A 27,567-nucleotide genomic window follows, 5' to 3' on the forward strand; every position below is an offset into this window, starting at 1 on the left:
GTGATTCTTTTGGTCAGCTGCCTTGTGTTCCTTCAGGGCCTAGACATTATTACCAGAGCTGGCCTATAGAAGCAGGGAGAAAGGCAATGCGGCTTTGCTTCCTCCCCTGCTTTCGCGTGAATGCTGTGGGACAAGGGCCTTGGGCAGTGGTGGGTCCTGCCCCTCCCCATGTGGGCGGAGTGCTTATAGCAGCACTAGCTCATTAATCTCCCTGCAAAGTCTGAGGCTGAACTAAGACCCTCTATATGGGTCCTTTTGAGGAGAAAGGTGGGGTAAAATATTTTTTTAAAATACATTGTCGCCAAAAAGGCAGGTCAAGGGTAGAGCCTTTGTACACCATTCAATGCCTGGCATCTCCAGATAAAAAGATCAGGTTGCAGGTGATGGGAAGGATGCCTTCCTGAGACTCTGGAAAGCTGCCATCCATCAGAGAAGACCAACCTTCCATGTCTTATTTGCTTCCAGACATTTTCCATAATCCTAGTCATTCTGGAGTTGCACTGCATTCTGGAGTCACAGTCCAACTCATCTACTGGGAGTTGGCTGATAAAAGGCTAGACCAAGCAATAGTGGGCTACATGGGAAAATAATTTGTCCTAGTTGAAGTATAGTCTGACTTGGTGTTCTATAATGTTTCTAAGCAACATCTTCACAACAATTCTTAAAATTTTCTATTTAAAAAAATCCTCATTACCATTTCCTCCCTATTTCGTGGCATGTGCTTTGCATTTTGATAGAGCTATGATTAAATCAATGTGATAATAATGATAGCGATAGTGATAATAGCCAAGTGACAATGGAAATAGTATAAAATATCAATTAGCAGTTTTCAGCAAATACCAATATAAGACATTTTTAAATTTTATTTGTACGATCAACAGATCAGATGTGAATAACACAGAACAACTGCATAAGAATAAACAGAATCAATACAGCTATAATGTACATTATGTGTGGCAGACTCTTAGGGAAACAAATTCCATAAATAATTGTTACCAATATAAGACATTTTGGTGCTGGCATTACAAATGTGCAGCACCCTCCTTAAGGAATTCCTTCTGTCTCCTATATCACCTTTCTAGCTCAATGGAAACCCTTTTAGAAAATATTCTCTCAGACCTTTTGATGAATTCTTAAAACTTGGTGGGATGGGTTTTAGGCTTATCAGCTGTGTTTACTTGCGTAAATTACAGTAGTTAGTTGTGCTTTTTAATTGTATTGTTCTGGTTGTTTGTTATTTTGTGTAATTGCGAAGTTAAAAGCACAGCTAAAACATAATAATCTTGGGATGCAATCTCTGACCCCTTAGAAGGGTCTCTAAGATGCTCAGATCTCCGCCCTCCCTTTGATAGAAAGGAAGATCAGGCCTCCCCGCTCCTTGAAGAGGGAGATGTGACCTTGGATCTCCCTTTCCAGACTCTGGGGAACTCAACTCTGACATCAAAGCTCCATTGCCAAAAAGAGACAAAATTAGGTGGCAAGTTGTGGGCAGGTCAGGGAGGGTTTAGATCACTAAGATCCAAAGTCCTCCCAATCCTCAGTCAAAACTCAAGAAACAAGAGTGGTGGTAAATCACAGTGGAGGGACACAAATATTTACAAAACAGATGGGGCAGATATTTAGAGGGAGGTCAGAAAAGAGGGGAAACCCCAAACTCAACAAGCTGCCCTACTCTCCTGGCATATTGAATTCAATCCTGTATTGTTGTGCCAAAAAAATATGTTCAGAATGATTTATGCGTCAATAATCTTTAGAACAGTTCTGTATGATAAGATAGGATTATCTTCCCTTTATCAGAGAGGAGGAACAATGGGGAACAGCAGGCTATCTAAAATCTGCTAACTTGCCAGTGTCTCAAGATCTGAACAGGAGGGCACCTCACACCAAAGTTTCAGGGCGAGGTTCCCTCCCTATTTGTACCATGGACCTCCTATATCTCACGTAGCTCCATGGCTGCAGTGAAAGTTGAGGAGGAGACGTTCCAATTTATCACCAAAACATCTTCTCACTAGCAATTAAGATAATTATTTGTTGGAGCTTAATTCTCTCCCAGAAGAAAGAAAACAATCCGATGAGTTTATAAATGGAAAAACAAACCAAGTGAAATATATACAATAAGCATTAATTTAGAAGCTGTCAAGCTACACTCAGGAGAACCAGAAAACGATAGTAATAGGACAATTGTGTGTAACAGTGCTTTCCCCGTTTATTTCAATTAGCTTGCTTCTGCTTTGCTGTAATTACATGAAACCACTCCGGGGCAATTTCCACTTAAATTACCTGCCGGTTGCAATTATATCGGTACTTAGTACAATGCAAAATGTCTTGTATGGCTCATGAGCTGTACTATCTACCCCAAAAAAGAGGAGGAACATTTTGCAACTTTCTAAGCTCCTCCATAATACTCCCTGCCATATGGGAAATCTTACCTATACTGACAATTTTAGGCAACTGAAATCAGTATTCACTAAGGAGAATTAAAACGATATAACTCGAAAAGTGACAAGTGCCCATTGCAGTATCCAGAGTGAGGAGCTTTCCTGCTTGTAATCTGAGTGAGGTTGAGTACAATTTTATTATATGTCTGCTCATGTTACTTAAACCCACTGCAGACATCAACAGTCTTCTACAGGCAAAGCATGCTGCCCTGTTTCCCCAAAAATAAGACCTAACCTGAAAATAAGCCCTAGTATAATTTTTCAAGATGCTTAGAATATAAGCCCTACCCCGAAAATAAGCCTTAGTTAAGTGAAACTCTGCCCTCCACCATTGTGCAGCAACCAGAAGATGACATGACTATATTTGAATAAATGTAGATTGTTGTACATGAAAAAAGAAAACATCCCCAAAAATAGGCCCTACTGCATTTTTTGGAGCAAAAATTAATATAAGACCCTGTCTTATTTTCAGGGAAACACGGTATATACCGTCATACAGCGCTCAAAGCAGTCTCTGGGGAGTTTACAATTTAATTACATAGACTACACATTGTCCCCTCAGTAAGTTCAGTACTCAGTTTACCGTCCTCGGAAGGATGGAAGATTAAGTGAACCTCAAGCTGGCTACCTGAGATTGAACCTGGATCATGGGCAGAGTTTTGGCTGCAGTACTGCAGTTTAACCACTATGCTTCACGGTGGTGCCAGAGCCCAGAAAAATTAAATCATTCAACTACAATTCCCAGAATCCCCCAACAAGCATGGGCAGTGTCTGTGCCAAACTATAACTCCCGTCATCCCTGGCCATCACATCTCTTGGTGATTATGGCTAAAAGGTGTGTTGAACCTGTAAGAGGCTAAACTTTGCATTTATCCTACAGGGCTTTACCAGTCCTGCTTCAAGGCTTATTGTACTATTCAATTTACAGCACACCACATACTCCATTTCACATAAGGAATACTGTGAGATTTCCTTTCTCTTAAGGAGTATGGCAGATCCCTCCTAAGTTTTTTTGTTGTTGTTGTTTTTCCCCTGGGATCAAAATAAGAATGCATGGAAATGGCTTGCCTTCCGAATGCCGAGCATTTAACTGTATTATATACCTCAGTCACATTGGAGTTCAGCTCCCCCACTATGCATCCTGGGAGAATAGCCAGCCTGTGTAGCCTTGGGCAAGCAGTGTGTCCCCAGAGCACGATCGGAAAAAGGAAAGAACAAACCATTTCTGAGGACTCTGTACTTTAGAAAACCCTGGGGAGGGTCACCATAAGTCATAATAGGCTTGATGGCATATAATTTTTATCGTTAACTGATGGCTTAAAAAAATTCACTTGGTTTTCTCTCACCAATTTCATGGCATGTGCTTTTGCATTTTCAGAGCTTTGATTACATAATTAATGCAATAATAATAATAATAATGGTAATGATAGAGGTAATAGCTATGTGGCCCGCTTTTCCTTTTACATTATCTCTGGAGTTACCATTCATCGTTCAGACAGGGTACCCATGCAAATAAAAAATGAACAAAAAGCGGAAATTTAATGATGTAGATTCAGTACAAAAACACTTTGTTTTTGTTCATGTTCCTCTGTACACCATTGGTGCTAAAACGAGAGAGAATGAGTTTTCTTCTCCTGTCTTTGCATGTCAGTCACTGGGGAAACTGCATATATAGAATTTTATCTGTTTTTAAATAAAAAAAAATACAAGTTCTCTCTCTATCCCTTTCTCCACCTCCACCACCACTACCCCTTTCATCTTGCCCTTGCAGTAAGACAAACAGAGCAATCGAGCATGTGTCTGCTGCTCCGTTGTCTTGGGGTAGGATCAGAGAAAAAGAGAAGAACATTTTAGCCATGGGGGGAAAATTCATTCTTGAAGTTTATGTGTTCAAACAAAAATGTAATCTCAGCACAGCAGGAAATGCCATGGTAGGATAAGAAAGGGAATTCGGCACTCATGTTTCCTTTTCAACCTGATCACTGTGCAGTTTGTACTAATCAGCAGTAAATCCCATCTCCTATCTGTGTGACTTTTTCTGGTACAAAAAAAGCAGTGTGACTGCAACTGCCGCCCTACCAGGTTCGAAGGCTTTCTTGACAAGCTGCTGTCCAATTTGCTTTCATCTAAAAAGAGGGGGTTTAACACTAGCCAGTGCTGAATGACTCTTGTTTTCTACCCAGTCCCACCTCCTCTGAAACGTTTCTATGGAGCTGCCTTGTCATTCTTTATGGATCTAGATCTGTGACTATCAGCCCTCCAAGTGTATGATACCTAAAAGTGAAGAGTATTGTGAAGGCCAGGAGGACGAGAGTGCGTCGTCTCCTCCAGACAACAAGGATGAGATGGTCAAAGAAAGGGAGAGGGAGGTGTTAAGGCCAAGGGGTGAAGAAGAAAGGGTTAAAATAGAGGTCAGCCTTACGGAGGAAGGAAAGGGAAAGGAGGAGGAGCAAGTGATTGATGTGTGGGAAGAGGATATAAAAGTGGGGACAGGCGCGCGGGACTTTTAGATATCGACCAGTAAGAGAAAGAGGAGAAGGGGGTCATGTAAGCAAACTGTTAAAAGACTTTCCAAATCTGAAGGTGGGAGGCTTGTTGCCAGATCCAGTACCTGAGAGAGAAGGGATGACCATAAAGGCACCATATGTGCGGTAAGGAGCGCCCCGTTGAGGAAGCCTACCGACAAGGAATGTTTTGGCCCGGCACCCCAGTATGGAGAAAGGACAATGGTTATGATGGCGTTACACGTTTAGAAAGACAGTTGAATGATTGGGATCTGTTTTATCCCACTGAAGTTGTTATTGATACCCCTTTATTAAATAAAATAAAGCTGTTAATGTTTTGAATGAGTTGTATGTGTCAATTTCCATGCCACTTTCAGGACCGTCCAAAACTTCTCAAGAACTTTTGACAGGGATAGTACAAAAAGAGAGCTTATGGCAGAATCTCTAGCTTTCTCCTTTCAATAATCAATGTATTTAATACAGTAGAACTGCAGTATTCACAGAGGATCAGTTCCAAGCCCCTCCCCCGCCAATGGCAAAAACTATGGTTATAGCAACCCCTCTATATAGCATTGTCTCTGGTTCCCTCTGGTGGCCAATTCTGGTAATACACCGTAGAAATGCATATTTCTGGGGTTTTTATACAGTGGTGCCTCGCTTTATGACGTTAATTCATTCCAGCGAAATCACTGTAGAGGGAAAACGTCGTAAAGCAAAATAAAAAAGCCAATTGAAACGCATTAATACCCGGTTAATGCGTTCCAATGGGCTGAAAACTCACAGTCCAGCAAAGATCCTCCATAGGGGCGGCCATTTTCGGTGCCTGTAGAGTGAGGAATCTGTCCTTAAGCACAGCAGGGAGCCATTTTGAGCACCCAGTGGCCATTTTAAAAACCCGACGATCAGCTGCTTTGATTGTCATAATGCAAAGAATCGGTTCCTGAAGCAGGGAACCGATCTTCGCAAAGCAAAAAACAAACAAACAAACAAAACAAAAAAATTTAAAACATCGTTTTGTGATCGAAATTGCGATTGCAAAAACATCGTCGTGAAGCGGATTCGTCATTATACAGGGTAATCGTTAAGCGGGACATTACTGTATTTAATATTAAATTCAATATTTTCAGGTAGTGAATAACGGAAACCGCAGCTACTGATCCTGTGGATATGGCAGTCCTACCTTAAGAAAATAATCATGTACCATCAATTTATGATTATGATCAAACCTTTTCAGGATAGAGAGTACTCAGAAGTGGTTAACCTTTCCCTGGGACTGTTCAGGTTGCCCAAGACCACATAGGCTCTGCTTGAAGGAGGCACAGTGGGGAATCAAACTCCCAACCTCTGGCTCTGCAGCCAGATACCTAAGCCACTGAGCTATCCAGTGGTTTAGGTACATCAAATGCTGTTTCAGTGCTGCTCTCTCCCTATAGTTCAGTTAGACTGCCTGCCTATTTTTATGATTTTTTTAATAGACCACACTTTTTCCAGTTTATCAATTCATTTGTTGCCTTATTAATTCAAAACATATTTTTAAAAGTGCAAAACACCTTTAGGGATCAAAGGGGGAACATAGCTGAGTGATAATCATGTGTGCCAGCCACTTAATAGCATCAGCTAGTTAGCAGATGCCATCCACTAAGCAGATTTCCGTTATACTTTGATCATATGCTTCTTTCCTGGCACATCCAATAAAAACATAAGGATACAAGGAGAAACAATCTCAGGATGTATGGGATAGGTAACAATATGTAGTGTCTTTATTGTGTGGTGAAAAGCTTTAAAAACTTTCTTGCTTAGTGTATTTTGACAGGGTTGAAGCTTTTAATCAGAAACTTTCATCAGAAGCTTAAAAGTAAACAAATTACAAAATTATACATATACTGTATACATATGAGGTATATTTTTATAAACCATTATGTGGCTCGAGACCTTACTAACTCATCACAAAACTTATAAAAACCAAGCAAATAGGACAATTTGCTTGGTTTTCATAAGTTTTGTTTTTGTAATTTTTAAATTTTGTTTACTTGATGAAGGCCCTGCCGAAATGTGTTAAGCAAGAAAGTTTTTTAAGATTTTCACCATGCAGTAAAGACACTGCATATTGTTACCTATCCCAGACATCCTGAGATTGTTTCTCCTTGTATCCCTGGAGCCGAAAGGTAGATTTCAAACAAAGCAGTGAGGCTGTTTCTAAATGAGACCCATTTCCCCTTTAAATTGTATTTGTCAATGGCTCAAATGGAGCATGCAATGTAGAACCTTTGTTAGATGGGTGCAAGGATTTAATAATTTATGCCATCTAAAGTAATACAAACTTAATTTCCTAATAAATTAAAAATTCAGTGCCGGCTGTTCTCTTTGTTGTTTAATTCCTTATTTTAGTTTTGGGTTTTATTAATTGTTGTGTGTTGTTTTACTTTTTGGTTTGTATCCGTTTGTGTACATCGCTGAGAGGAAGTACAGTGGTGCCCTGCATAGCGACGATAATCCGTTCCGAAAAAATCGTCGCTATGTGGATTCGTCGCTATGTGGGGCAAAAAACCCCATAGGAACGCATTAAAACACGTTTAATGCGTTCCTATGGGCAAAAAACTCACCGTTATGCGGAAATCCTCCATGTGGCCACCATTTTCACTGCCCAGTAAGCGAGTAAAGGGCGCGAAAACACAGCGGGCAGCCATCTTCTTTACCCGGTGGCCATTTTGGAACCGCCAATCAACTTTTTAAAAAACATTGCTTTGCAAAAATCAGTAAGCAAAACGCTTACCGATCATCGCAAAGCGATGTTTTACCATTAGAAACATCGCAATGCGATCGCTTATGTGATTGCAAAAAACACATCGCTATGCGGATTCATCGTTAAACGAATCACTCGTTATGCAGGGCACCACTGTATTAAAATGGCAAGCAATAATGTTAGCAATGCTTTTGGAACAGATACATGAAGGTTGCAATTCTGTGTGTTCTTGTTCGGGAGGAAACACCAGGATAACTCAACTGGATTATCTACTAAACAGATGTATATTGGATGGCACTGCAAAGCTTTATTTCTTAAATGCTTCCAACAATAGGTACCTACTTACCTGCTTTATCTGCAGCATTTGATTTATGAGCCAGTGTGAATGAAGTTGGAACGCCATTATCTCATTGCTGGAGTGCACAACATACTATCATTGTGGTAACCAAAGGCAGCCCTTCAGTGGCTGAAATCCTGTTACTTTGTATAGTAAATCACACTATAGTAGAACCATCAAATCAGTGGGGGTTTGGTAAGTAAATTCCTCTGTAAATTTAATGGATTTAAATGGACATAGTAAATCTTCGTTAGAGTAGGCCCATTTGAATCCATAGAACTTATGGAATTGACTCACAATGTCCATCTAATTCAGTGGGCTTACTCTAGTACTACCATTTATACTTGTCAAAAAACAACCCTGGCAATTGTGTTGTGTTTGGGTAAGAAATGGTTAACTGACAAAAAACGGAGTCAGCTTCTGGGATTTTCCCTTTTGTGGTGCCACTATGTGACTGGTAATGAACACATGAGGGTATCCTGCTGCCATTTATGTTGTCAACATTCAAGTTGCCCTTTGCTATGTAAAGCTTGACATCTTTTTTCTTGCTGGGTACACAGCACAATATTATGTAGCAATATTGAGCCGTTTCGTGGCATTTTGAATTGTGGGTACAGAACCACATTCATAAACCAGAGGCCTTTTGAAGAATTGACTCTAAATCAAGACGATTAGAGCCTGAAGAGGAGCAACTCTATACTTTTCCAAATTTCTCTGTGTAACCTCAAACCAAAGACCATTGGGCCTTTTTTAGGGTTCCTCATCCACTGGGCTACACTCGTACGCTTCCCTGTAGAAGAAATCCTTTTTCTTCAAGGCCAGCCTGAGATATTTTTCCACCTCCACTCACTCCATCTGTAAAAACCAACAAGGCTAACTGTTGGTTGTTACGGGTTTTTCGGGCTCTTTGACCATGTTCTTGGACAGAGTTCCTACTCCAGTCCTCTGAAGATGCCGGCCACAGAGACTGGTGAAACTTTAGGAAGAAAAACCTTCAGAACACAGCCAAAGAGCCTGAAAAACTTACAATAACCATTAGATCCTGGCTGTGAAAGCCTTCGCAAATACAGTGTTGTGTATTACTTAAATACCAGTGCTGGAACAGTCTCCTGCATTGCACCCAAAGCTAGCAAAGTAGAACTGCCTTGGGGTGGTTCAGAGCAGATGACACACAGTCTCTCCATCCCCTTGTGTTTGGTCTTGAAGACAGCATTCTTGCTCTGTTCTGCCTAACATCAGAGCCAGTCTTATCTCCTTCTACCTATGTTGAAAAGCAGTGTTGTGTGCTGGTTAGAACATTGAATTACAATTGGGTTGGGGGGTACTTTGGTTCAAGACTTCACTTAGCCATGAAACTCACCAGGTGGCCTTGGGAGACATATTGTGTCAGCCACGTATACCTCACAGGGTTGTTGTGATGAATGGGGAAGGAAAAGCCAAGATGAGATATAAACGTACTGAATACATGTATTTATAGCCAGTGTAGTGTAGGGGATAGAGCGTGCGCGCACATGCACACACACAGGTAGGTTAGTGGCAACAGTTATATACATAGCGAGTTTCATGGGTTCTCTGTAAATTTTATCACAAAATCAGGTTTTCAAAGATCCAAGTGGTGAAAATGCACTCCCATCGCTTGAATTTTTGAAAAACGTTTCTACATATCGTTATCCACAACATCTTTTTAGAAACCAGTCCTGGGCTTATCTTCTGACTAAGACCCAGACTTGCTTCATCAGGATTGCTGTCCTCATAACTCTTCCACTTCCTGGTCAGGATGCATAGGAGGGGTGCCATTTGTTTAGATAGCAAAATGTTTTGTCCTGCAGTGTGCCATTCCTAGGATCAGGGCCCATAGAAAGTGTTACCGTAACATAATGGCTGTATAGTTGGTCAGACATCTTGAGACTGTTTTTGGAAAGAGGTCCCTGGAATGACTGCTGCCTGGATCCTTTTAAAGAGTTCTGGAGATTATCAACACTATTCTAAATATATAAGGATAATGGTCTTATTAAGCTTCCAGTTAGCTTACTACCTGACCTTTGCATAATGGCCTAATGCCTTCCATGGCACATTTAGCTCCTCAGGGGCAGAGCTGTCTTTGATGGCTACATCCAAGGGCAGGTATTGAAGTCCTATGGCTGCAGAAATCAAGCTACTTCTAACAAATTATAAAGCTATTTTAGGACTTTTGTTTCTATGGAAATTCAACTGATAGCCCCAAATGCAGGTACTGTCTGGGACAGAACTTTTTTCCACTACTCTGTTTCCCTGAAAACAAGACCTAACCTGAAAATAAGCCCTAGTAGGATTTTTCAGGATGCTCATAATATAAGCCCTACCCCAAAAATAAGCCCCAGTTAAATGAAACTCTGCCCTCCTCCATTGTGCGGCAAGCAGATGACGTAACTATATTTGAATAAATGTAGATTGTTGTACATGGAAAAAAAATAAAACATCCCCTGCAAATAAGCCCAAATGTGTGGTGTTTTGTTTTGTTTTGTAGCAAAAATTAATATAAGACCCTGTCTTATTTTCGGGGAACACGGTATATAACATTTGATCTTAAGACTATGTGTATTCCATGGGCACACAGTATTTGTTATCTTTTGTTTCAGAGAGTTGAAATCAAAGGAACATGTTCAAATTGGGGAACACGTTACTTGTTACACCCACCAGTGTCACCAGTGGTGTGCCTTTCAATGGCAGATTGCTAAAAGTTCAGAAATCAGAGCAGCCTTGTTTCTCTTCAGATCATATAAATCTTTCACCTTTTAGAAATCCAAGGAGACATTTTGCACCGCACACTGAGTCACACAACTCCGTAAATGGCCATAGTTTGCCACTGAAAGTTGCTCTGACGGCATTATGCCAGCAGGGAAAACAGATAGCAGTGTCTCCATTAAATTGTGATAAACATTAGCAAGAACTTCTTGGCATGTTTAGAGTAAAACAATGATTCATCCAGAAAGGCATGAAATTGAATCAGTAATTTGTAAAACCCTCCAACCCTGTTATTTTTAAAATCACTTTACCGATTCTTCTGCTTGTAACCTGTATATCAGTTTGGTGGGCTTCTTTTCACACATGCTTATCAATACCACTCTCATTCCTACTTTTAGACCGCCTTTGAAAACAGTAGGTTTTGTTTGAAATATAGCATCTTTGTGGGGTTTACATTAAAGTCTAGTATTTAAAAAAAAAAAACAACCATAAGAAACAGGACAAAATTAAAAATTAAAAAACAAAACAATGTTCCTAAGAATCCACATTTAAAAGGAGAGTGAATTGGAATGGCATGTAATGACTTTCTAGTTTTAATAGGTCTGCTTCAATCATGGTTCTTTGCTTGGAGAGATGTAACACTGTACCTGTCAGAGAATAAGAATATTTAGGGGAGACAGACTATAGAACATTCCGTTCCAGTCAATGCAAAAGAGTGTTTTGAAAATTAGCCAAAGCTAAAAAAATAAAATAAAAAAGGCTGTTTTAAGGGGTACAAAACGTGGCTGAAAATGTCCTTGTCAATTTGGGATGGCTTTTTTTCTCAGCAGTTAACAGCTGTTTGATAGCAGAGTCAATGGTCTGGTAAGAACTTTCAAAGACATGACGGGATAGCTTCTAAGAAGGTTCCTGTAATAATGGACTACCTATAGTGGTAATGGTAGTGGTAATGATGGGAGTAGGTTAGATTTGAAATCTCCAACATCAAGAATTTTTAGTGTCAACTGATCTCACAATTAATGCCTCCTGAACACCCTTGCCATTCCTATCTAGGCCACCAGGCCCTGGTATTGCTGCTACAGCCATCAATCATCTCCATCTCCCCACTTCCCTGCCCCAGGCAGGTTTATTTCATGGCGGACTTCGGGGGTTCTACAATGCAAGCCCTTGTGTTATATACTGCTACATCAAATATCTGTCTTAGGTCGTTTTTAAGGAGGAAGGCAGAATAAAATATATTTGAAATAAATACATAAATAAAATATTGGCCATTTCATTGTGGGGAACATGCCACAGTGGCAACACAACTCCAGTTGCTTATATCTAAAGAATGCTGATTCTGGGTAACTTCACTTAAGAAAATAAATGGTGGTTACAATACCAGTGACAATGGGGCTACAGAAGAGCAACAGTGAGGGGGGATTGGGGGGCAGGTCCCAGTGGGCATCAACTATCCGAATATGTCCGGGTATTGATCCAACCCCTGGTTGGTTATTACTGTACATTGCTAGCATATCTACACCTAAAAAAGAAAAGCCTTCTGTGCCTTGCAAAAATTTCCCCCTGCCCTCACTCACCCTCATTTCAAGCAGAAGCAAAATGAATTAAAAATAATAAGCTAGTGTGAGTATATTTGTTCACTTTACAAATTACATAACCATCACAATGTCCAGCTTTAAGATCACATTAGCACAGACATATTTTTCATGTTATATATACAGCATACATCATATATATTGTAAACTAAACATAACACTTGATAACACATATAAATTCAATTATTTTTGTATTGTTTCTCATTTATATAACATATAATCTGATTTCAAATTTATAAACTGATATTTTCTAATAGAACCCCAAATGTCTGACAATGATTAAAAAGAAGTTGTTCCCTTGTGATAAATGTACCACCATATATCCTTTAAACAATACTGTGATGTGAAACCAAATCTCAAATGAGTATGGGGTATACAGAATCTTGCTGATTTGGTGGTCAGTAATATTTTATAGGCCCCACATTCACTTCCACACTTGCAACAATGATAATTTACTTTGACATGAATCAAGTAGCCATGGCTGTTGCCAGCCAACTTTGTTGCCATCTGATCATGGTTAAATCCATAGTTTACATTTAGGAACAATTTTGAGTAATATAAGACTGGTGTGTTGTTTTTTCATTACATGATTACATTCCTTGATAAGAAAAACTGCATTGAATAATTTGACGTGAAACTGCTAGATTTTAAAAAAAATGTCTGTGGGGGGGGGGGGTCATTTTTGTTTTTGATGGGGAATTTTTGGGGGAGGGCAAATAGAACAGTGCCCCTCTGACTGTTTCATGTCAGTGTGAGACAGGCTACCCTTAGTTTCCTGAAGTGCCCAGAGCATCCTTAGGCAGTTTTTAATTAAGTCTCCCACATTTCCTTGCTTCTGCAATTTTTGGAGAAGGATCTCAACCTGGTCTGAGTGGCATGCATCCACTATTTTCAAGTTTAAAATAGAACAGAATTCCCGCAAGCCATTTTAAATAATTATCAGTAACAGCAGCAATATCATCCATTGGACTAAGAACTGATGCATTCGTGGCCTGTGTCATTACTGCTTCCTGTTATCCACCAAAGGAGTGAGTAATGATACAGTGGTGCCCCACATGACGACGATAATCTGTCCCATTGAAATTGCTGTTTAGCAAAATCGTCGTCATGTGAAAACCCTTTCCCCATTGGAATGCACTGAAACCCGTTTAATGTGTTCCAATGGGGAAAATACCTCCTTGTCCAGCGAAGATCGCCCATAGGGAAGCCATTTTGCGAGCGCTGATCAGCCGTAAAAATGGCTGCCCTGCGAACTATGGGTCCGGAAAACACAGGGCAGCCATTTTGCGAAGCCGGAAAAAAAAATCATCATCTTGTGAACAAACGGTTCGCGAAGCACAGTCCTAATCGACGTCCAGTGAAAATCCCCCATTGAAATAACTGTTTTACGAATTGCTATAGCGAACGTAAAAAGTCATTGTTATGCGGATTGGTCATTTACCAGGGTCATCGTCTTCCGATGTAATGGCATCAGTTGTAAATGGATTAGATGCTGGGGGGACGTGCCTGCTGACCGAATGAAACAAACAGCTTCTCGGTCTCTTGCAGCATTGCTAGCTTTTTTCCCACTGGAGAAAACAAAACCAAATTTCATAACCCAGAGCAAAGTCAGAAAGGGTTAGCTTGAGTTAAACTATTTTTTAAAAAACTGATTATGATGGAAAACTACTTTGCCTTTTCACTTAAATAGAAGACCAATGGACTGCAATGTTATGAGTGCGTATTTGGAAGTACGGCCCACTAAACTCAGTGGAGCTTGCTTCCCATTTGGCAAGCACAGAGTTAAGCACTATGAAGAGTAGCATCAAAAACGACCAGAGTGCATTGACAAAATAATGCATTTTCTAGTGCACGAAGACTGACCTACACTTGCTGGAGGCTTGCTAGACGTGATTAATTGGCTACCATTTTCCCCTTGCGGCATGTCACTATATAGTTTAATCACCAGATGGCACTGGATTTAGTTGTATCTAGACAGAATTCTAATACAGTGGTGCCTCGCACAGCGAGGTTAATCCGTTCCGGATTAACCCTCGCTGTGTGAAACATCGCTCAACGGAAAGTAAAAACCAATTGGAACGCATTAAACAGCGTTTAATGCGTTCCAATTGATTGATTTACTCACCGTTGTGCAATGCTGGCAGCCATTTTCGCACCCTCCCCTCACTGAACGAGGGCGCGAAAATGGCTGCGATCAGCTGATCGGTGGGTCTAAAATGGCCACCGCGCGACCCCCAAATGGCCGCGCGCAGCGTTTTCGCGCCCTTGGTAAGCGAGGGGAGTGTGCGAAAACGCTGCACGCAGCCATTTTGGCTGTTCCGGCAGTGTTTTCGCGCCCTCCCCTCGCTTACCAAGGGTGCGAAAACGCTGCGCGCGGCCATTTGGGGGTCGCGCGGCGGCCATTTTGGACCCACCGATCAGCTGATCGGTGGGTCGCAAAGCGAAGGTTGGTAAGCGAACAGCTTACCGACCTTCGCTCTGTGAATTGTGCCCTATTCAGGTGCCGTTTTGCGATCGCATTTGCGATCGCAGAAACGGCACTGTTGCGCGATTTCGTCGCTCCACGGAGCAACCGTTGCGCGAGGCACCACTGTACTGTAATTTTGTGCCGTCAGGATGATTCCTATCTATGGTCACACTTCCAGGGTTTTCTAGATAGGGAATACACAGAAATTATTTACTATTCTCCTTTTTGGGGGGCCCCTTGCCCGTTCATTACTTAGCTTCATATCACTACTGTTCTTATTAGAAAGGAAAAAAAATAAAGCTCCTGCCTGTCTTTCTCACATGAGTCATAAGACCTCTACAAAGCTTTCATAACAAGATATCTAAAAAGAGGTTACAGTATACATTTTCATCCTACAGCCAAATGAACCAGAGCAAATAATATTATTGTGGCCACTTTTGTTGTTGTTTAGTTGTTTAGTCGTGTCCGACTCTTCATGACCCCATGGACCAGAGCACGCCAGGCCCTCCGGTCTTCCACTGCCATTACTGTCTCCCAAATATACTTTATGTTTGTTTTTTTTAACACAAATTATCCACACCCCTTTCTTCAGTATGTTTTTTTGTCTGGAATTCACAATGTGACATTTGTGCCACTCAGCTGATTAGATTATATAGCCTGACTATACTATAATGAGGTTAGGATTAGTCAGCAATGCTACAGTCCTATGCACCTTTATCTGGCACAAAGCTCCCAATAAACACATTGAGATACCTTAGTAAGAAATCATAGGCGAAATCCAGTATTAAACTGCAGCTATAGTAGTCCCATTAAATTAGTGGGGATTTGGTGAGGACACCTATATCATTTCATTAATTTAATGTGATTTACTACTGGGTTTCACGCATCTGAAAATGCAAGAATTAATTCTGTTTCCTAGGGTGCACAATCTAGTTAAAAAAGATGAACAGCTTGATTTGTGCTTTTTCCCCTCCATGCTTAGATCAATAGGTTGCTTTTACACCAAATCCTCACCTTCATGGTATTAATGCATTTTTAGAGATTAATTCATTGAACATCTGGAATACATCATTGCAAGCTACTACATAAGCAATCTGCACCATTGTCTTTGTCTGCAAGTATACTGATCTAGTCGGTAAAGAATAGTGGAAGCTTATGCAAAATATCTCCAAAACCTGACTAACTTATAGTTTTGGAATTATTATTGTTAGTAGTTAAAGCAAAAGTTAAACTTCTTTACAGGAAATTTAGTGCAATTAAAGGTTACATAGGAAATAACTCAGGATGCAGCACTGGGGGCGTGAAACTTCTAACCTAAACTCTAAGAAATGTGGACGGAGATTGTTGTAAGCTACTTACTGATACAACTCAATCTCAAAAATGTGAACACTCAAAAGGGTCCTTTGTCATGATTGTGAATACCTATGTCTGAGGCAGAATTATTCATGTGTGTATATATATATATATATATATATATATATATATATATATATATATATATATATATATATATATATATATATATATATGAATATATATGTATATGAATATATATGAATATATATATATAACTCTTAAAATTTGTTTATCTGCTTTTCTCAGTATTTTAAATTTTAATATTCCCTTCAGTTCACCCTTGTTCTTGTTCTTCTCAATGATTAACATGAGGCGGATAGGACCTCCACACCATATTACCTGGATAAACCCTTTAAGTTGTCAGCCAGTGTATTAGCTTGAAGTAGTTTCTTTCTAGGCCTAGACACTGGTTCTCTGATCCAATCTGGAAGCCAGGTTGGGGCACTGGCACATATATGGATATGGTCTATCATTATGTGTGCTTCATCCAATGCATTATATGCCTTTGATCTGAATCAATTTGCAGGTATCCCATGGACAAGTATTGGCCTGTAAAATACAACAAACCACCTTATAACTTCTGTTTTTACACTGATATTCATGAAATTTGAGGACAACCTAAAGGGGGAATGCCAAATTTTGGACAGTGGGCTTCGGTGATTTTCATATTAAGCACCTTTAAGGCTTTTTTTAAAAAGTCTAAAATGATTTGTGTTCATTTGAGTTGAGTTCAAGACAGTTAGTTTCAGTTTCTACATTTATCACTAGAACCAAATCTAGCCATTCCACTTGGACCTCATACAAATTAGTGTGAATTGGGCTCATTGGTTTCCGAATTTGGGATTTACACAGACCTGTTTCTCACCTGTCCAAGGTCAAAAGGCTTTGCTCTGTACTTTTTCTTTCTGAACAGCTGTCCTCTTTGGTGCTGACTCTCAAGCACCTCCCATGAAATTAGCTCAAGACCCATCCATTTCCTATTGCAGCCTTAGGTGTAAGATGTTTTCTAAATACTTTTTCCCCATCTGAAACCCTTATTCTCTTTTATAACAGACGGATTGCCTATTCATTTATTACCAGATTAACCGTATATGTTACTAACATACCTTCCCCCCCTTCTTCTTTAGGATGGATTTATTGACTTTTTGGAGTTTATAGCTGCAATAAATCTAGTCATACGAGGGAAAATTGACCAGAAATTGAAATGGTACTTCAAACTATATGATGCTGATGGGAGTGGAACGATTGACAAAAAAGAACTTTTAAGCATATTCTCGGTAAGGAAATTTTATATATTAGCATGTCTTTATTGTAAACCAATCTACAGACAGTTGTGAAAATTTAATGGCAAATCCATTATTTAAATATAACACTGTTTTTATTTAGTTAAGTCACAGTCTATCTAGAAAAAGACTACTCATCCCTCTCTTGCTCTGTGGATCTGCCTGCAGGACTGGGTAGGGCAGCAACATTGTAGATGGAACTACACACTGGGGATCATGGGCTCCCCATGTGTAGCACATGGGCATGATATTTCTACACTCCCAATGTGTGTTTGTGTTATAGTACACGATTATGCATCAGTGTTATCAGCTGGTATCCAGTACATAGGTGGATTCCAAAGCTGACAGTAGGTCTGTGCCAGATATTCCCAATCAAACGTTTTGGTACAGTAAGAATGATAAAACTCCTCCCCTGAAGATCAAGATGGGGCCACAAAAGGTCTGGAGTGGAACAGTCTAGAAAAAGAGTATTTTTAACATTAGATTTTGTTTGTTTCTTCCTTTTAAATAAAAGGGAAACAAGGAAGCCCCCTTTTCCCACATGCCTTGGCAATGGCAAATTGTCATCTGATAGTGTCATGTTGAAAAAGGGGCACATTCATGGAACCATTTTCAAACCTGGTAGCTGCTCAGGAGACATGGAGCCATGCTGTTTGATGCTTCAAATAGGATATTTTGAAAAGAAAAAAAATGAAAGCATTCTAAGGCACCTGGTCAACATGCAATGATTCTCCCCCTTCCAAAATAAGAAAATCACACCAATCCCTTCCAGGGTATCAGAATTTATCCAAAACTATCTTCACAGGAGAAATAACATTTCTGAAGCTGGAGCAGGGACCTGTGCTCAGCTTTTAGCTGATATCTACCCTGAGATACTCATATTTTAAAAAAATTCATTGGGAACATGTGAGGGTTCGTACTTTGCCTCCACTGGTTTTGTCTGAGACTCTGGAGACAATCCTGTTGAAAAATCATAACTAGGTTTTATTAGAATATGTAACAATAAATATTTATGCTCGAACTCAGCTTCTGCAATTTCTCTCATTGCCAACGGGTCCGGCGAGGGCATCCAAACGTCTTTAACGAAGGGGTTACAGCTCAACTCATCCCAAGGTCCTTTCAAAAACGGATTACTGTTTTCCAACTCACAAGTCTCTATTTATTTTATTTATTTATTTATTACATTTATACCCCACCTATCTAGTCGAATGACCACTCTAGGCGGCTTCCAAAATACATACCAACAACATATAAAATATAACAAAAAATTTAGGGTTTAGTAGCGGGGTGGTCTCTTCATATCGCACCTCCATCCCATAAAGGTCTTCCTCTCCTCCTAGAGGGGTCCACAGTCTGTTAAGTAGCCCCTCCTCTGGGCTTCTTCTAGATGCCATGCCCGGTGCTCTCTCTCTTCCCTATCTACCACCTCCTTCTCCTCCCTGAGCCTCCTGAGCCACTCTCTGGCCTCCGACTCCCCGCCCAATAGGAAGGACATTGCGGTAGACCCCTTCTTCTTCGATAATCAGCTTCCTCTCAGGGAACCCGTAGTTTCTCCCATTTCCCGGTCCAAGGGTCTTCTTCCCACATCATTTCCCAGCCCCCCCCCCCAGTATTAAGTCTACCTCTCCTTTTATATCTCCCATTCTTGTCTCTACGATGGGCCTCCCCCTTTCTCCTTTTCCCGCCAAATCATCCCATCTGGGTGGCTACTGTCATCTTTAACAGTTCCCGCTCCAATTCCCAGGTATCAACTCCCCGCTATTTGGTCTCAATGGATGGTGCAGGCAGGTTTGTCTGTGCCTCTCGTTTCTTTTTGAGGCAGGACGACACTCCGGCAAGAGCCTTTACACTCTCGCCTCGCGTCTCACAGAACACCAAGGAATGCCAGGTTGTTGCATCTCTGCCACCCTTTAAATTTCCCACTATGCTCCTCACCTAGCATCATTCTGGGGCACTTTGGGAAACTGAAAGGATGGCTAGACTTAACTGCCCAGTGCTGTTACTGCAGCCACTTAATAAATCTGCCAGGGCTTATTTATAGAAGAGGAAGCCTTTTAATCTAGGCCTTTTGGAAGAGACTATGCATTTAGATAATGTGCGTAAAACACATATTCTGGTATGATGGTACTATTTCACAGCAGTCTTCTTCCTAATATGCTGGTTTACCATGTGGGTGATTTGACACAATGCTTACCATCTGTAGTGCAAAAGTAACACCTACAATGTAGAGAATGTAATCCTGTTTTGAAAATGCTCTTTTCTATTTCACTCTCAGCCAAAGATATTTTCAGTCTGTTGTATTTAACTTAAAATGTTCATTTCATTAGGAGGATTAAAATGAACATAATTTTATTTGTGATCAGAAAAGTTGCTAAAGCATCTCCTCGTGTACATAAACCTTTATAAGATAATCCTAACTTTAAGTAATAGAGAACATTGCACACATCCTAAAAGATCAAATTCTCTAGGGCATGATAAAAATGTAGCCACTTCAGAATAAATCTCATGGACTGATACGGCCTTCAATGATATGCAAATTAGATCTATAATCCTTCAAACTCTTAGATTAATTTAATTTCCATTTCTCATTATTGGAGATTTTGCTAAAACTCATTTTGACTCTCCACGCCCACCCCTGCTGGAAAAAAAATCCACTGACTGGCACATTTACATATAGAATATGAAGGCAACTTAACACGTTTGTGTTGTTATTTCTTTAGGCAATTCAAACTATCAATGGGAACCAAGATATGACCCCAGAAGAATTTGCAAACATGGTGTTCCAGAAGATAGATGTAAATAATGATGGTAAGATCTTATAAGTCTTCTAATGAACTCCCTTTCTCTTACGAAAGAAAAACAAGTGACTTCCAATGTATAAGAGTTTTTGAGGTACGTAAGATCTATATCATTGGTCCACCAATGCCACCCTCAGTCAGTTTCCATGACTCAGCATGATTTGAATCCAGGTCTCTAGGATCCTAGTCCATCACTTTATCCATTATACTGCATTGTCACTCAGGTTTATTTGAGGAATTTTAAAATGCATTCTGGTAGTAATTCCTCAGAAAGCTAGCCACACATTTTAATTTATTTGAAAGTAAGTATATTTTCCCCTCAAGAAATTACACCTGGTTTATGCTGATCTAACTCTCTATAAGGAGACTTCTCATGAATGTCATCTAAAGCAGAAACTTGGCAAGCACACATAGTCTCTTATGCTACAGTGTGACCCATGCCACCTCACAGCCCACTCCACCCTGCACATACTATTTCAATGTGGCGGCAAAGAAAGATATCATTCGGAATATGAAGGATGTGGTCTATTTGGTAACTAAACATCCCCTTGAAATTTTACACTGCTTTTACCATGGGAATATAAACATCCCTGTGATCGAATAGTATTTTCCCTAATTCTGGGAATCATATCTTTCATTGAAGAGTTTGGAAGTCAGCTAGTATGATGGTTTGAAACCATTTGCCTGTAGATACTTGCACTGATTCCTGAATCTTTATGCATTTGTTCTAGGGGAACTGTCATTAGAAGAGTTCATTAGTGGAATAGAAAGTGATGAAACTCTTCTGGAAGTCATTTCAAAGAGCTTTGACCTTTCCAATGTACTGAAAGTTATACAAAGTGGGAGAAGACACAGTGTCTGAGACTTTCACCTTGCGAAAAGGACTTGTGGTAACAAGAACAATGCAAGAAACCTATTAATTATCAACACAGAATGTCATGTTACCCATCCATTGTTCAAAACATAAGCTCCAAGAGGGATAGCCACTTCAGACTTGTTTCTCTGTTGTTTTTCCTTTTTCGTGGACGTGGCAGCGACAAGAAGAGCAGAAAACTGTTTCTTTGTTCATCACAGAAGCTGCCATTTAGACTAATACAAATAAACACAGTCTATCAGTTTCTTTGCAATGTATTATTTTTGCAATGGACCTCTCAAGAAGACACAGAGCTAATAAACTGCTCCTTTTAAGTCATGGTCTTTTAACTTGGAAGTTACAATGTGGTGATAAACCACTTGATAGGATTGGCTTCCTTCTAGATCAATTAAGGATGAAGCATGGTTTGCATTAACTTAACATTTGCACTAATCAGTGCTTAAAATAGGAATGGATTATCTGGGAAACACCTCAATCAGCTTATGGCTCCAAAGATAAACATCCACTTGGAGAAGCTGTTTACCACTTTGGTATTATTATTACATCTGTTACTTAATATATGACTTTGATGTTTCAAATATTCTCCCACCATTTTAAAAAAAATTACAGTAATGTGCTTTTTTAATGGGCTTAACCTTTTCAGAGAAGCTTTGCATTTGTCATGGAGTGACACCATTTGGGGAAAATAATTAAAACTTCAGAGAAGACATTTCAAAACACTGGCTTTAGTGATCAAACATTAATTCCAATCTAAAATAAATTTATATTAATCTGATTCAAAAGATAGCCAGATCAGACAATCCCCTCTCCCCACTGTTAACAGCAAAAAAGATTATTTTTATTGTAAGTATAAATTCCTAATCAATCATACTTTGCAGTTGGACGAAACATGTGTAAATTTTACTTCAGTTACAGTGTTCATATACTGTATGTTCCTGTCTGAAAATCCTAGAGGAAACCTGGGTAACGTTTTCTACTGGTAAACTCTTTCCTACAAATCTTGAAGTACCACATGTCCCTTTCATCTGAACTATTTTCCCAGGTTGGCAAGGAAATGGAAGGTTTGGGGTAGATTTGGTTGGAATGACCACAGGTGTTGTTAAAGCAATCTTTGGCTTAAGCACAATGCAGAAAACAAACATGTCTCTCTTCCTAATATCTACAGAGAATCGTCCATGCTTAAATATACAGGTTGTATGATGAAAGATCCTTGATCTTCAATAGAGAAACCCCTAATTCTGGATTGACAATACCAGAACTAAGGGTTTCCATACTGAAGCACAAATCCTGAAGAAGCTTGCAGTCCTGTTACCAATATCTCAAGATGAAACCATACTTAAAATGCCTATTAATACCTGAATATTACTCTATGTAGCTGAGAGATGGATGTGTCTCTGCAAGCTGTTTTTCCTCATATATTGTGAAATTTGAGGAATAAAAAAGACAGCAGTCTAAACACTTCAATAGTTATTTTGTTAAAGATTCAGTTAACTATGTATGTGTAACAGCATATGAAATATGCTACATCCAAGTAATTAGGAAAAGATGGTTACCAAAGGAATGAAGTAAGTGGAGGGTGTACAGTCATAATGCCTCTTCTATAGGAACACTCAGAGATTGCTTGGGAGCAGTTGCTACAAGAAAACAGCATGGGGTTTTCAAAATTATTTTGTTATTCAAATATTATGTTATGATTTGCAAAACAATCCAGACTAGCACCATTTCTGTTACTGGTTTAAGTGATTTAAATAAAATGAAAATATATTGTTTTTGGATTTCTACAAAATTTCTATAAAGGTATAGAACTGAACAGTGGAGGAGAAAAGAAAAAAATGATACATTTGATGGAGGGTTTGTTCTTATTTAATTACTAAGTTATTTTAAGTACAGAGTATGGATACATCACTTTTTACATATGTATCCTACTAATGATACAGTACTAATAATGATTTATTCAATATAGCAGCCAGAATCCTGCAGAATAGCTTCTGCCTGCACAATGGGAATAATATCATCATCAGTGGTAGATTGCCATTGATTAAAAACTTCCATTTTTAATTTCAGGGCACATACAGCTTGCATAAATTGAGACAAATAGGAAGTCTTTAATCAGCAGCAATTTGATATAACAGCAGATGTGAAAGTGAGATAAATTCATTTGTCAAAACTAACACTCCTAAACGGGTAAAAAAATAACTTTCACTTGGTATCCCAAACAAGTCATCATCTGGTGCCATATAGTTAACAGAGATGGTGCCAGGAATACTGCTTACTGACTGGCCCCAAATTCACCACTGAATAATATTTTTATATTAATTTTTAGAGCACAGTAAGTTGAAGTAGGAACATTTCTCCCATTTTCTGCAGAGATCCTCCGATGTTTTCAGCAGAGTTGCTTCCAACCAGCACTGACAGAATTAAATGCCTTTGTGAGAAGTGATACTAAATGCTAAGACTAAATAAATACTCAGCTGATCCTGCAATCTTATCCATACCCACCAGTTCCATTGCACACAACAGCCAGAATCCTACTGTTTTTTACTGTCCATAGAAGCTGACATGCCTAATTACAGGTAATTGATGAGGTCAGTTACTGCGGATTTTGCAATTTCTTTTCTGCACATAGTGAAAAGCAGTAAGATTCTGGCCAGTAGAGCTTACTTCCAAGCAAAGATATGTAAGATTTTAATGGGTCCTTTCTTGGTAAAGCCAATGGAAGCATGTGCTCTGGGTCACACTGGGGCCCACAGTAGCAATCTATTAGAAACCAACAACAAAAAAATCACTCAAGGCCCCAGCTATACAGCCAAGGTTATGTGTGGTTCTTCTGAGAAGCCTTTAATGCATTGATACTGTATCTGTAGCTTATTTTTTAGTATTGCTTTCAGACTACATCTTTTATTTTTCTTTGCATTGTTTTTTAATATTATTTTGTTTGGCACAAATTGAAAAGCAATTAATTTGGAGAGAAAGATAGCACTGACAGCCGTAGAACACTCATTCAGCATTCTGTTTCGTAATCCATTAACTTCCTTGTTGTTATAAACTTTAACTGTGTGAAAAATAAATGTACTATTCTCTAATTATGTTTTAATAACGAAAAATCTCATGTAGGCATTAAGAACCTAAGAAGAGCCATGCTGGGTCAGGCCAAGGGCCCATCTAGTCCAACTTCCTGTATATCCCAGTGGCCCCACCAGATGCCTCTGGGAGCACATGAGACAACTAGATCCCTGTCTCCTGATACCCCTTCCCTGCATCTGGCCTTTTGAGATACCTTCCTTTTAAGTCTGGAGATTATACATCTCCGTCATGGCTTCTAACCGGCAATGGACTTTTCCTCCAGAAATCTGTCCAATTCCCTTTTAAAGGCATCTAGGCCACATGCCATCACCACATTCTGTGGCAAGGAGTTCCACAGACTAACAACCTGCTGGATAAATAAATATTTTGTTTTGTCTGTTCTCACTCTCCCAACACTCAATTTGAGTAGATGTCCCCTGGTTCTAGTATTGTATGAGGGAAAAGAGCTTCCCTCTATTCACTTTATCCCTCGCCTGCATAATTTCATATATCTCAATCATGTTCCCGCCCCCAGGTGCCTTTTCTCTAGATTAAAGAGCTCCAAATGCTGTCGCCTTTCCTCATAAGGAAAGCCCAGTCATCATTTTAGTCACTCTCTTCCGCACCTTTTCCAGTTCCACTATGTCTTTTTTGAGCTGTGGCAACTAGAACCGTACACAATACCCCAGGTGTGGCTTTACCATTGTTTTGTACAATAGCATCATAATGTTAGCTGCTTATTTTCAATCCCCTTTGTAATGATACCTAGAACAGAATTGGCCTTCTGTTCTGCCGCTGCACACTGGGTTGCCACTTTCATCGAGCTGTTCACCAGCACACCAAGATCTCTTTCCTGATCCATCATAGACAGCTCAGAACCTACCAGCTAATAAATAAAGTTTTGATTTTTGCCCACATGTGAAAAATTACTTTTCATATACTGAAACGCATTTACATTGGCTATTTTGCCGCCCATTCTCCCAGTTTGGATAGATCCTTCTGGAGCTCTTCACAATCCCTTCTGGTCTTTACCACCAAAAAAACCCACATTATTTTTAGTCATGAATTATGGAGGGGCACATTGTGGTCCACATAGGAGAGCACTTCACCCTACGATGTTCATGGTAGGCTAGCACCCTGCACCCGTTACAAGCTGTTTACATACATTCACAAAACACAGGATGGGTCTCCGCTTCAGCTAACTGTCAATGAATATGCCCTCATTTTTCATTCTTGTATCCAAATATCCTTCCAGATGAATAATAATTACCTGCCTTCAATTACCTTCCAACTCTTTCTCCTCAGCCAGATACCAAACTTGGGAGTTCTTATCTATGGAGCTCTTCTGACCCTCTGTTATTTTCTGACATGAAGACAAAAAAAGTGGAGGAAAAACATTCAAAGGTTATGAATGCAAGACATGGTCATCTACCTTGCCACTAGAGATGTTTTTAATTTCAACTCTCAGATGTCACAGTCAGCATAGCCAATGGTCAGCAGTCCTAGAAGATGAAGTCCGAAATATCTGGAGGATCAAAGATTGAGAACCAGATCTTGAGATACCCCCATCTCAAAATTCTGTGACTATGTCAGGGTACAGGAAAAGCTTCATCTAGAACAGGGGTCTCAAACTCAATTTACCTGGGGGCCAGTGCAGAGTCTGGGTAAGGCTGGGCCGCATCAGATTTTCCGCCAAGCGGAGCAGGAGCCTGAGGAAGCCACCCAGGAATTTCCTTAGCCCGCCTGGGGCTCTGAGGAGGAGGGGGAGGGGCATGCGAGTCCTCGTCGCTGGCCACGACCCCCTCCAGCTCCTTCTTCACTACCACCAAAGCAGCAGCAGGACGAAGAAGCGGAGGAAGGTGTGCCAGCGACGTCCTAGCCGGGGGGGGGAGGAGGGCACAACATAAAATTTTAAAAACCCCTCACAGAATTCACCTTGCCAAAGGAGAAAAGCCCCCACTGGTAGCCGCAAAATTAAACAGACCTGGGGGGGCCATAGGTGCGCGTGCATGCACACACACAAACACACACGGAGGTCTGGCAACCTTCCTCTGAGGGCCTCCCCTCCAAAAAAAGGTGCATTCAGCAGCAGCAACTGCCCCCACCACAACAGAGGAGCAAAATTTGCGAGCCAAGCCTAGGCAGCCTCCAGAGCCAAGGCGGCTGAAGCAGGAGGAAGAGGAGGAAGCACTGCCGGGTGCTGAGGCGGCCGCTGGCCGGGCTGGTGCTGGGGGTGCCGAGAGAGAAAGAGAGCCAGAGAGCAGCTTCCCTGGAAGCGGCGGCGGCAGCTGCTGTTGGCGACTTGGAGGCGCTCTTCAAGGAGGGGCCAGGAGCGAGCTCCACTCTCAGGCATCGCTTGGCGGTGGCTCGGGCACTCAGAGAAAAGGGCTGGCAGTGGGCCTCGCTTGCCGGCTCTCCCCTAAGACGGTGTCTCTTGCCCCTTCCATCCAGAAGTGCAGCCTGCCAGCCGGCAGACAGGTGGGCTGGCTGGCAGGCTGCAGTTCCGGATGGAGGGTGCAAGAGGCGCTGTCTTGGGAGAGCCGGCGAGTGAGGCGAGGCTTTTTTTTTTTTACTCTTGACAGCAGAGGATGTGTGAGCGCTTCGGGGGCAGGCAAGGCGGGGGCCACAAACTATCATGCTGCAAATGGCCCCCGGGCCGCATGTTTGAGACCCCTGATCTAGAAGCACCTCCAAGCCATGGCATTGCTTGACAAACTACATGAGTTCAATTCTATTCCAACTGTATGAATAGCCAGAAGAAAGAGCCAGAAACCTTGTTTTCGGATAACCATTAACCACATCTACCAGAAAAGGAAAGAATTGTTTCAAAGGTTTTAAGAAGCAGCTGAGGTTCTGCGAAGCCTCCAAAAGTTCCACCATCCCCACCCCATCCCAGCCTGGCTTTTGCTTATCTAAAGACAGCTTTTATCAAGTCATCATCACCATAGCCGCCCAGAGACTTTTGGGTAGTGTGGGCGGCATATAAATTAAATAATAAATAAATAAATAATAGGTACAAAGAATTCCACACTGTCTCTTTCCTCTTTAAAACTGGTTTGTTTTTGTGCTTGCCGTGCAGAAACAGAAACTTCTGTGGCTAGGATGGAAAACAAGAAGGCTACCTACGGAGTGATGGATGGCTCCCACCTTCCCTCTCTACCAGCCTGCTTTGCAGAACATTTTTCTTTTCCCCGCTTTTTAGGTTTCCTAGTTTGTTTCCCTTCTTCTGAAGATGGCATGCAAGCATGAGCTAGTAAAGTAATGACACACTAGTAACTTTGATGGGCTTACTTACAAGGCTAAAAAAATACAAAGTAAAGAGGAAAGATTAACAGGTTACCTACAAAGAACACTGTTGTTATGCTTATTGCATGCCCTAATCTTC

General features: G+C 40.5%; 1 protein-coding gene and 1 long non-coding RNA gene across 5 annotated transcripts in view; one reads left to right on the forward strand and one right to left on the reverse strand.

Moving 5' to 3' along the window:
* The window catches only part of GUCA1C (guanylate cyclase activator 1C), a 74,349-nt gene extending 50,147 nt beyond the window's left edge, over positions 1 to 24,202 (forward strand). For all 3 annotated transcript variants that reach the window (XM_072993934.2, XM_020806361.3, XM_072993935.2), the window contains exons 2-4: positions 17,292 to 17,441; positions 20,168 to 20,255; positions 20,977 to 24,202. In XM_072993934.2, the coding sequence (XP_072850035.1) occupies positions 17,292 to 17,441; positions 20,168 to 20,255; positions 20,977 to 21,107 (369 nt within the window). In that variant the 3' untranslated portion in view covers positions 21,108 to 24,202. The remainder of the gene's footprint in view (positions 1 to 17,291; positions 17,442 to 20,167; positions 20,256 to 20,976) is intronic.
* On the reverse strand, positions 17,436 to 26,032 carry LOC110085849 (uncharacterized). Of its 2 annotated transcripts, none has more exons than XR_013543303.1 (2): positions 25,467 to 26,032; positions 17,436 to 22,753 (listed from the first exon to the last, which is right to left on the reverse strand). It is a non-coding gene; the product is annotated as an uncharacterized LOC110085849 (long non-coding RNA). The 2 variants fall into 2 exon arrangements; XR_013543302.1 differs by having other exon boundaries at positions 25,453 to 26,032.
* Positions 26,033 to 27,567: the final 1,535 nt, after the last annotated feature.

This window comes from Pogona vitticeps, chromosome 3 (assembly GCF_051106095.1).
Source record: "Pogona vitticeps strain Pit_001003342236 chromosome 3, PviZW2.1, whole genome shotgun sequence".
NCBI lineage: Eukaryota > Metazoa > Chordata > Lepidosauria > Squamata > Agamidae > Pogona > Pogona vitticeps.